The sequence below is a fragment of the Chrysochloris asiatica genome, unplaced genomic scaffold (assembly GCF_000296735.1).
Source record: "Chrysochloris asiatica unplaced genomic scaffold, ChrAsi1.0 scaffold00234, whole genome shotgun sequence".
In the NCBI taxonomy this organism is placed as follows: Eukaryota; Metazoa; Chordata; class Mammalia; order Afrosoricida; family Chrysochloridae; genus Chrysochloris; species Chrysochloris asiatica.
The window spans coordinates 4,691,459-4,706,291 of NW_006408752.1; the positions used below are offsets into that span (position 1 = coordinate 4,691,459).

The 14,833-nt window shown below is 40.0% G+C and overlaps 1 protein-coding gene across 1 annotated transcript in view; it reads right to left on the minus strand.

Annotated features, from left to right (window-relative positions):
- Positions 1-12,079, minus strand: part of HMGCR (3-hydroxy-3-methylglutaryl-CoA reductase) — a 26,112-nt gene extending 14,033 nt beyond the window's left edge. The window contains exons 1-11 of the mRNA XM_006873297.1: positions 11,948-12,079; positions 5,878-6,068; positions 5,363-5,474; positions 4,854-4,941; positions 3,955-4,039; positions 2,905-3,010; positions 2,172-2,278; positions 1,933-2,049; positions 1,335-1,495; positions 960-1,207; positions 628-806 (exon numbers count right to left, since the gene is read on the minus strand). Coding sequence (XP_006873359.1) covers positions 628-806; positions 960-1,207; positions 1,335-1,495; positions 1,933-2,049; positions 2,172-2,278; positions 2,905-3,010; positions 3,955-4,039; positions 4,854-4,941; positions 5,363-5,474; positions 5,878-6,042 — 1,368 coding nt within the window. The 5' untranslated portion in view covers positions 6,043-6,068; positions 11,948-12,079. The remainder of the gene's footprint in view (positions 1-627; positions 807-959; positions 1,208-1,334; positions 1,496-1,932; positions 2,050-2,171; positions 2,279-2,904; positions 3,011-3,954; positions 4,040-4,853; positions 4,942-5,362; positions 5,475-5,877; positions 6,069-11,947) is intronic.
- Positions 12,080-14,833: the final 2,754 nt, after the last annotated feature.

Below are 14,833 nucleotides of genomic sequence, written 5' to 3' on the forward strand. Positions count from 1 at the left end.
CCAGGAGCAGACTTGCAGAATGTGCCCTTTGGAGATGTAATTTATTATATATGCCTGAGTGGGTTTTTTTGTTTGTGTGTTTTTTAAAAAAAAGCTAAAGTGGAAAAAAAAAAAAAAAAAGAATAGGTTCTCAGAGCAGCCCTATAAAGGGTTTCCAAGGAGCAGTTGGTGGATTTGAACCATCAACCTTGCAGTTAGTAGTCCAGTGCTTATCCTACAGTGCCACACTAATATAAATCATGCAAAATGAAAGAAGTATAATCACGGTATCATTTTCTTCTTTTTCTGAAACTCATCTGTGTTAAACCTTTTCAGACTGTAACACATATAGGAAAAACCGAAGTTGCTCACCTCAGTGATAAACAGTACCACACTAGGTAGAATACTGACTCTGGAGTAAGAAAATCGTGGACTCTGTTCTCAGTTTTGCCATCTGCTAGATGTGAAATTACTTACACCTCCTGGAGCCTTAGCTTTCTCATCTATACCTCCCTCCCAAAGTTAAACACATAAGACAGTCCCTACAAACTATCTACCACCAGACCCAGAACTTAGTAGGTAACTCAGGAGATAGGAGCTCCTTTCTAAAGAAAGATGCCACACTTGATTTTGTTTTAGTCTCCTCACCTCCGCATTCCCGAGTATCTGTAGACATTCTTCATTAGGTCGAGGTTCCTTGGGAAGTTCAATTTCAGGTTCCTGTGTCTCTAATACCGGTGAAGTATCGAGTAACGAAGAGTTACCAACCACAAATGTAGCTCTGTTGGAGGTGTCAGTTTCTGTCACTAAGGGTTTTATAACTTCAACTGTTAAAGAGATTTAAAAAAGAAAAACAAACAAACAAACAAACAAGAAACTCAAAACACTGAATATCAAATGACAATTTCTAAAACAGACTCAACTTTTTCACATAAATCAGCACTGGAGGAATGGAGATTGAATAGAATAAAAAAAATCACCTTTGCTTTCTCGGTTTATCCCTGTCTCTTCCTGCACTGCTAGGACTTTCTGGTTACTTCTGACCAGTGAGGGTTCACGCCTACAGCAATTGTCTGAGATTTTCTTTTGGGTCACTATAGGAGACGTGATTGGGTTTTTTAACGACAATGTAGATTCTGTCTCTGCTTGTTCAAAGAAGATGTACTTGACGGCCAGAAGAAGAGCTAAACTTAGAGTAATAACTTGCTCAATATCCATGCTGACCATTCTAAATAAAAGAAAGCAAATTAATATATTATTAAGAAAAAGTATAAAGGGCACCACCCACCTAAACTTACAAGAGCATAGAGTGTTATATAATTGACATGTAACAAAACAGACCACAGTTAACTTACTTAGAGAGATAAAACTGCCAAAGGGAGACATTTGGTTCAATTCTCTTAGAAACGTTTTCATCCAATCCTAATGAAACTTTCGAATTTTCTGCTGTACTATTTTGGGGAGAAGGATCCGCTATCCAGCGACTGTGAGCATGAACAAGAACCAAGCCTAGAGACTGAAATAAAATTTACATAAAGCAACAGTTCATTAAGATATACAGCCCTTAACATTATCTAAGAATGAGTTAATCTAGACAAAATGTTTGTCTTCCTGTATCATCTATCAATGGGCTGCTCTATTTTTTTAGACCCACAATTGGGTCTCAGACACTACTGTTCGTGAACCCCCTTACTAGGCAAAGAAAGCCTCTGAATTTGCTGTGACTAAACCTAGTGACCTGCTACGCTATTGGAGACACCCTGGAGAGCACATGTTTTTTAGAAAAAGTAGAGGAGCCTGAAAATTTTGTTTGGTGGAGAAAGACAGGCGCCTCAAGGAAATAAGAACAGGTTAAGAAAAAAGAAAGAAGGTAGAACATTAGTGAAAGAGTCCAAAATTGTACAAAAGAAACAGATAGGAAAAAAATAAAAAGATAAAAAACACAGCAATTACCATAATCATCTTGACCCTCTGAGTTACGGGATTTGGTTTATTTTCTTCTTCTTCTAAAACGCGGGCAAAATGGCTGAGTTGCCATATTGGACGACCTTCACGGCTTTCCCGTGAAAGCTACAAAAGAAGTCAGTATTAAGTTAGGTACTGATGTATTCAAGTACTGATTCTACTTAGGCAAACTGACATAATTAGAAACATTACTCTTCTACTAATGTCAAAGTAAGAATCGCTCTTACCTCTAGTACCAAGGACACACAAGCTGGAAAGAAAGTCATGAACACGAAGTAGTTGGCAAGAACTGACATGCAGCCAAAACAGCACATAATTTCAAGTTGACGCACCCCTGGTTAGAGAAAAATTATATTTATACATCACAAATACATGAAGGTAAATACAAGCCCTTTGCCATCTACTGGAAAAATAATAAGCAACTCAGAGATAACGTCATGCTACTTAAACACAAGAGAATTAACTACTCAAGGACAGAGATCTTGTCCCCAACATCACAATGCTAGGCCCAATATGGTGCCTAATTAGTCTAGATAAAGGGCTGGAAGCGCCTTTCCAGATGAGTATTGGTTAAAAAACAAACAAAATCATCAAAAACAGAGTAGGACAAAGAAAGAGAAGATGGCAATAGCGTGAAATAAACCAATCACCTGCTTCTTGTTTTCACCAGAGCAGACATCAACAAAGAAATTCTAAGAGTAATGTCAGATATTTTAAGAGTTAAAAGTCAGAATTTAGGAACAAGCAGTACAAATCTAGGAGTCCTGGTGTGGCGCTGTAGGATAATCACTGGACTGCTAACAAAGTCAAACTCACCAGCCACTCCTCGGAAACCATATATATAGGGTTGCTGTAAGTAAGAACCAACCTGACAGCACTTAACAATAATAGAGCAAATCTAAGAATGATTTTCTTCTTCAGCTACAAATGTATGCTTTAATACACGAACTGCTTACTAACCTGACATGGTACCCACTCCAATCACAAGACATTCAACAAGAGCATCAAGGGTGAAAGTGGGACCTAAAATTGCCATTCCACGTGCAATATTTTCCCTTACTTCATCCTAAAACAAAAATCAAACATAGCAATTTTTAAAAATGCTAAAGTTTTAGGGTTTATATTAAAATCTAATTTATATTCAAAGAAGAAAACATATAGTAAGACTAACAGTTGTTCACGATACAAAGCTTGCTAATAATGTAGGTGGTTCAAAAAAAAAGAAAAGAAAACATGTAACATCCTGTGCTTACTTTTCCACTGACGAAATCTTTCCTGGGAATGTTCCCTGAGGTGGTACATCAATCTTGTCAAGTTTCACTTAATTAAGCCCTTCAAAATTTTGCATTTTGGCTACCAATTATAGAAGGTCTTAGTTGCAAAATTTGTATAAGATCATGTTTAGTATTATAAAAACTTAAATAGTATCCTCTCAACATGTTCAATAATAATTTTCTTAATATGGTCAAATAATTATAAATATTTATTAAACACATAAATTAGAGCAAAACAATGTACTATTTTATACTCAGATACTGATGCAATGATGCAATATTGTCGGGGGGGAGGGGAAAGCTAGGTTCTTTAAAGTGACTAATAAACACTAAGATGATACTTTATATGGGAAATAGTAATAGTGTTAAATCAAATAATTTAGAAAAAAAACTACTCCAGGCCTTCTTACATTAGATTTTGCTCTACTCTGATGTGGTTCACTAGGTTGGCATTCTTATTTATCCAGAATTTTCATTACTATCATTCCTGAAAATCATCAAAAGTAGAATGAGGAAGATTCCACATTCCAGTTGTGATGGCATAATGGTTGAGACGAATGATAACAGGCTTTTCCTGGGGCACTTCAGAAGACTATCTTAGGATTTGACAACAGACTTGAAATTATGAGCAATTCCTAAATTTGGGACTATGAAGAAATCCTATCAATCTTTCCTATTAATGCTGAAAAACACAAAGGAATACTATTCGTATTCCTGACTTGTAAATAACACCTACCTGTGAATTAGAACTGAGGGCAAATTTTGCTAAAGTACTCGCTCTGGAAAGGTCAATCAAAAGCAGGAAAAATGGCAAAGCTTCACTGGAAAAAATAAATAAGTAAGGCAATTAGAACATTCAACTCAGGAAAAAGTTTCACAAATTATTTCTCCTCCTACATGACGTGATACATGCATACTAATGCGTGCAACTCTTTAGACTAGAAGATATAGTCTATAATTCTTTGGCATCCCCAAAGCTAAACATATCAGTTACTTAAAGTTGTTTTAAAAACCTTAATATTAAAAACAGAAATATATTTACACAGAAATATACTTTGATTAGTTTATAACAAAACATTATTCCTTAGTAAAAAATGTCTTGAGTAGCACGGGGAACAAAAGGTGAGAAAGAGATCATTTTTGTCATTAATCACTACTTATGGAAGGACCCGCTAAACAACTTTTCTGGAGAGTACACTGGTAGTCAAAAGTTCTAAAGCTCTGCACACCCACTATCCCACTTCTAGGAATAGATCCTAACGAGATGATTATAAATATGAACAAAACTATTGCTACAAAGCTATTCATGACAAGGAAGTGAAACGGAGAGAAGTTAAGGAGCCTAAATATCCAAGCCTAAAGGATTAAAACACAGTTTAAGCATACAGCAGAACACAACCATAACAAATCATCATTAGTTTATCATAGAAAGATGATCATAAAGATCATATACTATTATTTTATTAGGCAAAAGAGTGTTAACAGGTATTAAATTAGTTAATAGTAAACTTGTATGAATTTTTTTCCCATGTTTTTAAAAAGTTTAAAAAATTTATATATTATCTTTATAACATGGAAGGTAAAGCTCTTAAAAAACAGGATGAAAGAATATATATTTAGGCTTCAAATACTTACTTCAAGCCTGTCAATTCTTTATCTAAGAAATGAATGACGACTGTGCTAAATACGAAACTTGAGAAAATTGTGAAGAGGCCAGCAATACCTAAAATGACAAGATTCAACAAACTGAAAGTTTCATCCTTTACTACACAAATAACAGCATTTACTCTTCTAAGGTAAGTCTCTGTGGTAGCGCAGTGGTTACGAATCAGACTGCGAACCTTAAGGTCAGCAGTTCGAAACTACCACGGGAGAAAGATGAGGCTTTCTGCTCCCGTAAAGATTTACAGCCTCAGAAACCCTGTACAGGGTTGCTATGAGTCGGAATCGACTCCACGGCACATAACCACCACCACTCTTATATGATACTTTGACAAAAACAGTACTATTTTTCTCTAATTAAAGTCTCAAATGTGTATGTTTAATCCCCAATAGTAAGAAACTACTGAATGCCTGCAGCACACTTTCAGCAAATGGGGAAAATCTGATGCCACACAAAGTGGTTAAATATATAAATTTATCACCTAAAATATATTTCGATCCAAGTTGACGTAAATTCTGGAATTGGAAGTAAATATACAGGATTGCTATGCACCGTGTTATTGTCAGAATTATAATGTCACTGCTCAAAACATCCTACAGGGAGAGAGAAAAACAAAACAACTTCAGTAACTCTGGGTTTTAAGAAAGGCAATCAAATATAAGAATTTTTATTTTGTATATATCATCAATTTACATATTATCATGACAGTAAAAAAATACAAAACAAAGTAAAATAAAAATATTATATATGCAAATCAAAATCCACAGTAATTTCAAATCATTAGTCACTTATAAGAGCTCCACTTGTCAAATGAAGTCAATTATACCTACTTGAGCAGAAACTACAAAAGCATATTTAGTACATTTCCATAACGTATAAATAAATAGATATTTGAGGTAAGATTTTACTTTTTTATTATGTGGTCTCTAATGAGATACACCTTGCGCAAAGTGAAAATATTACTTTACTCTCAGCATCAAAATTGATTTCACCAACCTCTTCAAACTTTGGACACTCGTAGTTCCAACCACAGATCTTATCATTACCCGTAAACATGTTCATGGACATCATACAGATGGTCAGTGTCACTGTGCCCACTATGACCTCCCAGGGATGGGAGGCCACAAAGAGGCCATGCATTCGGAAAAGTCTTGACAACATAGTAGCTACCGGGTGGTCCTTGGGTCCTGAAAAGAGTATGAAGTGTGAATACTTAGATGGAACCCAAAATACATTTTAGGAAAACAAAGCAACAGCTATCAAGTCAATTCCAGCCCACAGCAAGTCTACGCAGGGTTTCTAAGACTGTGAATCTTTACTGGAGCGGAGTGGCTGGGGGTTTTGAACTGCTGACCAGGAGGTTTGCAGTCCAATGCCTAACCCACAAAACCACCAGGGGCTCCTTATTTTTGTTGTTGTTATGTGCCGTGGAGTCAGTCCCGACTCATAGTGACCCCTGTATAGGGTCTCTGAGGCTGTAAATCTTTACGGGAACAGAAAGCCTCATCATTCTCCCACGGAACAGCTGGTAGTTTTGAACTGCTGTCCCAGAGGTTCGCAGCCCGATTTGTAACCACTACACTACCAGAAAAACAAACAAACCCACAGCCACTCATAGTGATTCTGACTCATAGTGACCCTATACAGTGTTTGTGACGCTGCTCTTTATAGGGGCAGACAGCCTCAATCTTTCTCCTAGTGCAGATGGTGGCTTTGAAATGCCAAGCTTGCAGTTAGCAGTCCAGTGCTTACCCTTACAGTGTCATGAGGGCTGCTATTTTTAGGAAAAGGGAGTTTTAAGTCTTGCTTTGTACACAGAGTGCCGTATCCATATATATGAGTAATACTATTTGAAAGTGTTCGTCATAATTTGCAAAAAAAAGTATAAAAATTAAAATAAGAGGACTATTAATCACAACACATAACCCTCTGTTAAAAGCAAACTCTTAAAAAGGGTACTTATACAAAGGGTAAAACCAAAAGGTAAACATGGATAGGTATTTCTGGAAATTTTATGTCTATGTTTCTGTGTTTCACAAAAGGTAAATCAAACCAAAGTACCTTACTCTAAATTACCATTAGCTTTTTTACTTTACCCAACATCTGCCATTTGCAAAATGATGTAGAGAAAAGACTGGGTTTTTTTTCTAATAGACATCTCTAAATTAACAAAAAGCCTAATGATTTTGCTGTGGCGGCTATTTTTCTTCTACTAGAATCAACAATGATCTAGAAGATGACCAAAGGAAAAGCATTAGATGTGAAAACCTCACAAACCTGGAGCTGATCAAAAGGCTATTAAAATAGTACCACTAGTGAGTGCTCCTTAGTTTCCTTACCTGATGCTATCAATGTTATTGTACATCCCTATGGCTACTGGTAGCGTAGTGGTTACGAATCAGGCTACAAACTTCAGGGTCAGCAGTTCGAAACTACCAGTGGTTCCGTGGGAGAAAGATGAGGCTTTCTGCTCCAGTACAGATTTACAGCCTTCCCTGTACAGGGCCGCTAAGTCAGAACCAACTCCAGGGCACGGAACAACGTAAGAGAAAAGCTGTATTTATATGCAACACTAACCCTTTTACTGCTAATGTATGTTGCTGCTTGCTGTAACTTGTCATGGCTGCTTTTCTGTGCTAATGAAGTATGTTTGGTGTAAAAAATAATAATAAATGTCCATGAAGTCACAGTGAATTAAGGGCTGCCCGCCTAACCACAAGGTTAACAGTTTGAATCCACCTGCTGCTCTGTGGGGCAAGATACAACCTCAGCAATCCGGTCACTATGAGTCAGAACCAACTCCATAGCACACAACCACCACCATCACCACTACAACTAAGATGTCCTGGCGGGAAAATGTAGGATAAGCACTGGATTACTAACCACAAGATCACTGATTCAAAGCCACCAGCTAGCTGTGCCTCTACTTAATGGCACTTATTAACAACCAAGACTAAATTTCACATTTGTTGGCTAAATAAGTGATTGATCCATTGAGAACAGAAAATAAAAAGGTAACAAATTAAAGAAAAGATGGCATTAATCTACCTAAAGGGATAAAACAGTAACAACAAAAAAGGGTAGCTTTTAGAAACCCAATCCAACATGCAGGTTGAAATTTAAAATGACTTACACTCACTGAGGCATATCAATGCATTTGCCTGAGTATTCACACTTTTGGACCCTTTCATCCTCCAACAACTTATACTCATATAGAGCAGCTGCTCAATAAATGCCTGTTTAATTAAAAACAAATTCTGAAACTATGTTGTTGTTAAGTGCAGTCAAGTGGGTTCCGACTCACTGTGACCTTGTATAAGGTTTCTAAGGAGTGGCTAGTGGGTTTGAACCACCAACCTTGTGGATAGCAATTGAGTGCTAATACTACAGGACCACACCAACACTTTTATTGGCACACCTTGAAACAGACCTAGAGAGAGGGTTGTTGTTGTTTTAATTACCTAGCTATGGATATAATATTCCCCCTCCCCCAGATAAAGATTAAATGCAGACCATTCTTAACATATTAATAGGGGACAAGCTACATTTTATACACTCCACTGGAAATTAAACAAAACCGTAACTTTCTATTATACTAGTAGGAACTGGAGAAAAATTGTGGGGCTTAAAAAGTATTGTTAAGTACCACTGAGTCAATTCTGACCCACAGTGACCCTGCATAGGGTTTCTGAGGAGCGGCTGGTGAGCTTGAACCGCTAACCTTGCAATTCAAACCAAATTTGCAGTCCAGCACATTAACCCACATGGCCACACCAGGACTCCTAGAGAGCTTTAATTATATCTTACACTTGAACCCTATTTACAACCCAGTTTCATAATGTCTTTATCACTTCCTTCTAACATTTAAATTAAACACAAAAGCAAAACCCACAAACTAGTCTAAAGGATCAAGTAGCATCAATGTATCAGAAAGTGAATTAAATAAAGTTTTCAAAACTGTCTAAGTCTTTACAGGAGAAGAAAGCCTTATCTTTCATGCGTGTAGCAACTGGTGAGTTTGAACTGCTGACCCTGGGGGAGCAGTTCAGTGCTTATCCTATACAGTGCCACCAGCCCTCCTCAATTTAGATTATTTCCTATTATCAAATTAAAGTTACTCTTTGAGCCTTTTTCACTATTAAAAAGTTAATTCAGTTGAATTAAAACCTGAACAGCTAGTTTTTTTTTTCAATTTGCTTTCAACTAGTTTATCAGTATTTACTTGTAATCCTACAAGTACATGAGGCACATTATGTTTTCCCTCAAGAGGATTTCTTGGTAGCAATGTCAGTTCGCCAGCATTTTTTCCCTAGGTGGAAAGTTGTTTTTGTAACCCTTGAAAAAAATCACACATGCTCCCGTTGAGTCATGTGAAGACACAAACTCAACAGTCAAATGTATGCAGGTGTGTCAAAAATAATCATAATTGCAAAGCAATCTCATTTCTCATGAGCACCTTCCCCATTCTCCCTTGACTATGCAATACATTTACATGCCACAGAATACAATCCTCCATAGTCAAACATACTGTTGTTGTTAGGTGTCTCAATCATTTCTGACTCAGAAAGACCCCAGGCACAACAGAACGAAACACTGTCTGGTCCTGTGCCATCCTCACAGCGTTGTGCCACAATGTGCTGCTGCCTCCATCTCTTCAGAGGGCTCCCTCTTTTTCACTGATTTTTCACTTTACCAAGTATGACGTCCTTCGACAGGGACTAGTCCCTCCTGATAACCTGTCCGAAGTATGAGAGACAAAGTCTATAAGGAATACTTGTTGTTGTGAAGTGCCGTTGAGTCGATTCTGACCCATAGCGACCCTGCGTAGGGTTTCCAAGGAGCAGCTGGTGAGCTTGAACTGCAGACCTTGCAGTTCAATCGGCTTTACAGTCTGGCATATTAACCCACAGCGCCACACCAGGACTCCATAAGGAATACTAGGAGGCTCTAAAACCTTGGTAGAAAAACTCCATTACCTTTCGAGCGCATTTTTCCACAAACTTCTTTATGTCTCCTAGGCTACAAGATGTGTGTGTGTCGAGTTTCCAAGAACAATTTGTAGGTTTGAACTGCCGACCTTGGGGTTACCAGCCCAGTACTTATTCTACAGTACCACACCAGGGCTTAGCTTAGCCTACAGGTTGTTGTTAATTGTCATCAAGTCAGATCTGACTCACAGCAGCCCTAAATAGGGTTTCTGAGGAGCGGCTGGTGGGTTTGAACCACTAATCTTGTGGTCAACAGTCCAGTCCTTATCTAACTGAACTAAACCAGGAACCCAGGCTACAGGATTGTTGTTGCAAATTCAACAGACAGCATTCAAGATATACTGCAATAAAAAACATTTTTTATTTTAAAAACAAGTTAAACAGGCAACATATGCCTTGTTGAATATACTGCAAACATTTCCCAGATTTGAAAGGATAGAATCTTTAAACTCTAATGCAATCTGTTCAGAAACCACCCACCACAGCCAATTGCAAAAAAGGATGCTTTGGCGTCCTACTCTGATTCTTTCCTCCCACTCAACACTCCTCCTGGTCTACACATTCCAGTACTTGATTATACACTGTCTTACACTGTTCCCAAATTAATATGTGTTTTATCTCTTTGAAGGCTAGAGCCATGGTTTATATTGCAGTCATATTTCATACCAACAGGATCTAGCATTCTGCTGCTCATCTTAGTATCCTGGAGAGAGTAAAAAAAGCCTGCACTGGAAATGTAGATTTTATACCCAGTTCTATGTATGCTGACTGTTTGACTGTGGGTGAGGCACATTTCCTGTCTGCATTCACTGGCTTCCTCCTAAGTGGCGCCATATAAAATGTATATTTTTGTAAGTAAGAAACACCAGCAATTTCATATGAAATTGATAGATTAGATCCCATAATGTAGCTATTCTGAAATTAAGCCAAAAGAAACAAGCACAAACCTTTTTTTATTTTTGAAATGATGGTGCCACACATAATCGTTTTCACATGAACAATTAATAATTTTTTAATTTTCATTTTGCTAATTCCTACTTTTTCCCTACTGCCAAGTTTATTAGAATTATTAGAAATTCTGGAGAGGCACTATAAGAAAGCAGGCCTGCAAAATCCAGGCTTTCTACAAAGAACAGTCCAGGCTTTTGCTACGTTATCTCTAAACCACAAAGGGTCTTTCACAGCACAGACAGGCACATAAATTCACAAAATAACACACAAAAATGCATTCTCTATCTTGAGAGATGCTAGACTTCTGTACAACTTTTCAGTACGACCCAGAAACCAACGTTTCCTATACATTTTCTGAACTGAGTGTAAGAAGGCGTGTCCTGGAACCCTGAAATATTCCCAAAGACCCTTTAGAAAGAAATACATCGACCTCCTCCCAGCACAGACAGTGTTGTGTTTTGAAACCTCCAAAGTGCATTTCTCGGGACCATAAGCTCATCCCCAGAATCTACTAGGCACGAAGGCAACGACACCAGCACCAGACAGACATCTCCCCAGACAAGAAAGAAACCCTTTGAGTCTTTAGGGGAGTCGCATCCCCTCCACCGTGTGTCATGGAAATAATCGCACCACGGCTGTTAGCAGCTTTTACGGGGATTTTTCCCGGCGCTAAAAGGTGCTGACCAACAGCAGCGCCAGGGCGTGCACCACCAGCCCTGGACCGCGAAGCCCCATCTTCTGTCCAGTCCGGGAACTACCGGCCCGGCTGCCACAGCCCCGCCGCTCTCCTCGACCCCGGGGACCTCGGTGGTCGCCGCGCCCGGCACTCCCTCCCTCCGGAAGTGGCCCAGAGACCGTATCTGCGCGGCCAGCACCCACACCTCGGGCGCACAGCCGAACAGGGTCACGCCCCGCCGGCTCACGAAGGAGACGCCGCCCGCCGCTCTGGCCCCCCGACCGAGGTGCAGTCCGCGGCCGACCCGCCGGGCCTCAAGGACGTCTCCTCGCAGTCCCCGCGGACCGGCCGCGACTCCAACAAAGCCGCAACCGCAGCCACTTTCCGAGGTCGAGAAAATTTCGCAAACCGCTATCAACAAAACAGAGGCCAAAGTTCGCTCCTACCTCACCTCTTGATCTCACTAGAGGCCACCAAACCCAAGCGCCGGCGCTCCGGCGGGTCTCCAGTCAACGGAGACGCGGAGCGGAAGAACTCTCCATTTACGCATACACGGAGACGGGCGAGCATGCGACCAATAAGAAAGGATCGTCCGATCGTCTAGCCAATCATCCGGGGACTGCTCGGCCTGACGGCGCTACGTCACGAACGGTCGCCTTAACAACCGCCCACAGCTCTCACCCGTGCCGAGAACGGGCACCGCACCATCTCTCACCACGACTCAGCCAACCAATGACGAGTCGAGTCCTCAGCTCTAGGCTCATCCCATTGGTCGAAGAGCCGTGGGGGCGCAAGCTTGGGAGCTTCCGAAAAGGCGATAGGGGCTCTGCCGAGGGGACCTCACCTATCCTCAGGGTGGCTGTCGGAATACTAGGGGAGGCAGAGATTTGAAGCGAATTTAGAGCGCTAAGTTAACTGAGCACGAGTCAGATTGAGAGTAGAAGGCTCAATTAGGTACTAAAGAGAGATGGAAGGAAGTAGAGGCGGCTCTGAAAAAAGAGGGACAAAGAAGGGAAGTGGCAGCAGAGTGCAACCCACACCTCACACTGACCCGTATCCAAAACCTAAACCAACACCTTCCTGTGACTTACTCATTTGTGCAAGTGTCTCCAGTCACCCAGGTCTCTGCCTCTCTCCCTTGTGGGAGCCACCAGTCACACACTGTCGATTCTCTCTGAGTCTTCTGCCCTCACCCTACTGCAGACCTTTATTACCTCTTTCCTGCAATACTGCAATAGCCTCCCCTAACTGGTCTCCCCACTTTTAGGCGCTTCCACCCTCCAATCCATCCTACACTGCTGCCAGTAATCTTATTATTATGCCATACGCCTGCCCCCAAACCATTAGGAGTTTCTCATTGTCTACTGGATTAAAGAGACTCCCCAGCTTGACACATCACCAGGATGACCCCACCCCGCTTTTCTTGTCCTCCTTTTTGGTACTTCGCTCTATGAACCCTACTTTTCAGCCAAAAGAGCAACTGCCCTTTTTTCAATAACACTCAGTACCTTGTAACCTCTCTGCATTTATGTTCTCTCTGTTGAACCTGGGTGTGTCTGCCTGTTTTCATTGTCGGAATCCTATCCTTCAAGGACCATTTCACATGCCACCTCCCTTCCCGATTCCCTCAAGCACATGCCATCATCGAACATGTATAACATTTCCATAACATTCTATGACTTGACTTATTGTGTTTGAAAATGTCTTAAGTACTGAAATTGTACCTCATTCAATTTTTAAATTTTTAAAAGGAGCTCTGGTAGCGTAGTGGTTATGAGTCGGGCTGCTAACCTCGCGGGCTACTAATCTCAAGGCCAGTAGTTCGAAACTATCAGCTGTTCCATGAGAGAAAGAGAAGGCTTTCTGCTCCGTAAAGATTTACAGCCCCGGAAGCCCTATGCAAGGTTGATATGAGTCAGAACTGACACCACTACCACCAATTTTTAAAATCTCATTTTGAGACAGTTTGGGATATAACTCTTTAGGTCATATTACAGGCATATCTCAGAGATATATTGGGTTCTGCTCTACACCACCATAATACCGGAAATGTGGCTGTGAAATAAGTCAAACGAATTTTTGGGTTTCCCAGTGCATAAAAACTTTTATGTTTACATTATACTGAGTCCTGGTGTGGCACTGTAGGATAAGCACTGGACGGCTAACCACAAGGTCAGTGGTTCAAACCCACCAGACACTTTTTTAAAATCCTACACAGGGCTGTTGTGAGTCAGAACCGACTCTGTGGCACTTAACAACAACATTACATGTGCAATAGCATTATGAAAAAGTTTGAAATACTACAAGAATTACCAAAATGTGACACAGAGACACAAAGTGAACAAACACATGCTGAAAACCAGTGCAGAAAGACTTACTTGATGCATGGTGGCTACAACTTTCAAATAATTTTTTTTTAATTAAAAATTAAGAAATTCCCAATAAAATGAGTTATGACTGTATACAATCAGTGGGTGCTTTAATAAACATTATCTTGCTAATTTCTCATAATCTTATAAATATGATCTCCATTTTACAATAAATAAGAATTTGTTAAGCAATTATGGGAAGATTATAGAACCGTGGTATGATGCTGTAGGATAGCATCAGACTGCTAGCTGCAAGGTTAGTGTCTCAATCCTACCAGCTGTTCCTTGGAAACCCTATACAGGGTTGCTATGGGTCCAAATGGACTCTACAGCACTAAACAACAACATAGAGATAATAATAAGAGAAATTGGGATTTGAACCTAGATCTAAAGTTTATTCTGATTCTATGTTTTGTTGTTTAGTGCTGTTGAGTCAATCCCAACTCATAGTGACCCGGTATAGGGTTTCCAAGGAGCACCTGGTGGGTTTGAACTGATGACTTTGAGGTTACCCTATAGCTTTTCCTACAGTGCCACATCAGGACTCCACTACTATACTGTCTTGCTTTAGTACAAGACCTCTATTCATAATTCTTTATAAAAAATATTTTTGGAACATCCGTTATGTGCAATGTACACTGAAGATAAGACTACAAGCATATGAATCTTGCTAACTGCCTTGATGGGGTTTATCTCCTTACACAGAATGGGGACTCAGTCAATATTTTTTCAATATAGTGAAATCATAGTGGAAGGAAAGAGTTTGCAGAATAAAGAAGGCTGACGCAAACAGCCGAAATTTGTAATGCTCTATATGGTTCAAGTACACCAGCCACTCCTCAGAAACCCTATACAGGGTCTCTATGGGTAGGAACCAACTCGATGATGGCACTTAACAACAACAATTGTGTGCCATATCAAAAACAAAGGAGGAGGAGAAAGGAAGAAAAGAGTATCCTTGAAGTGCC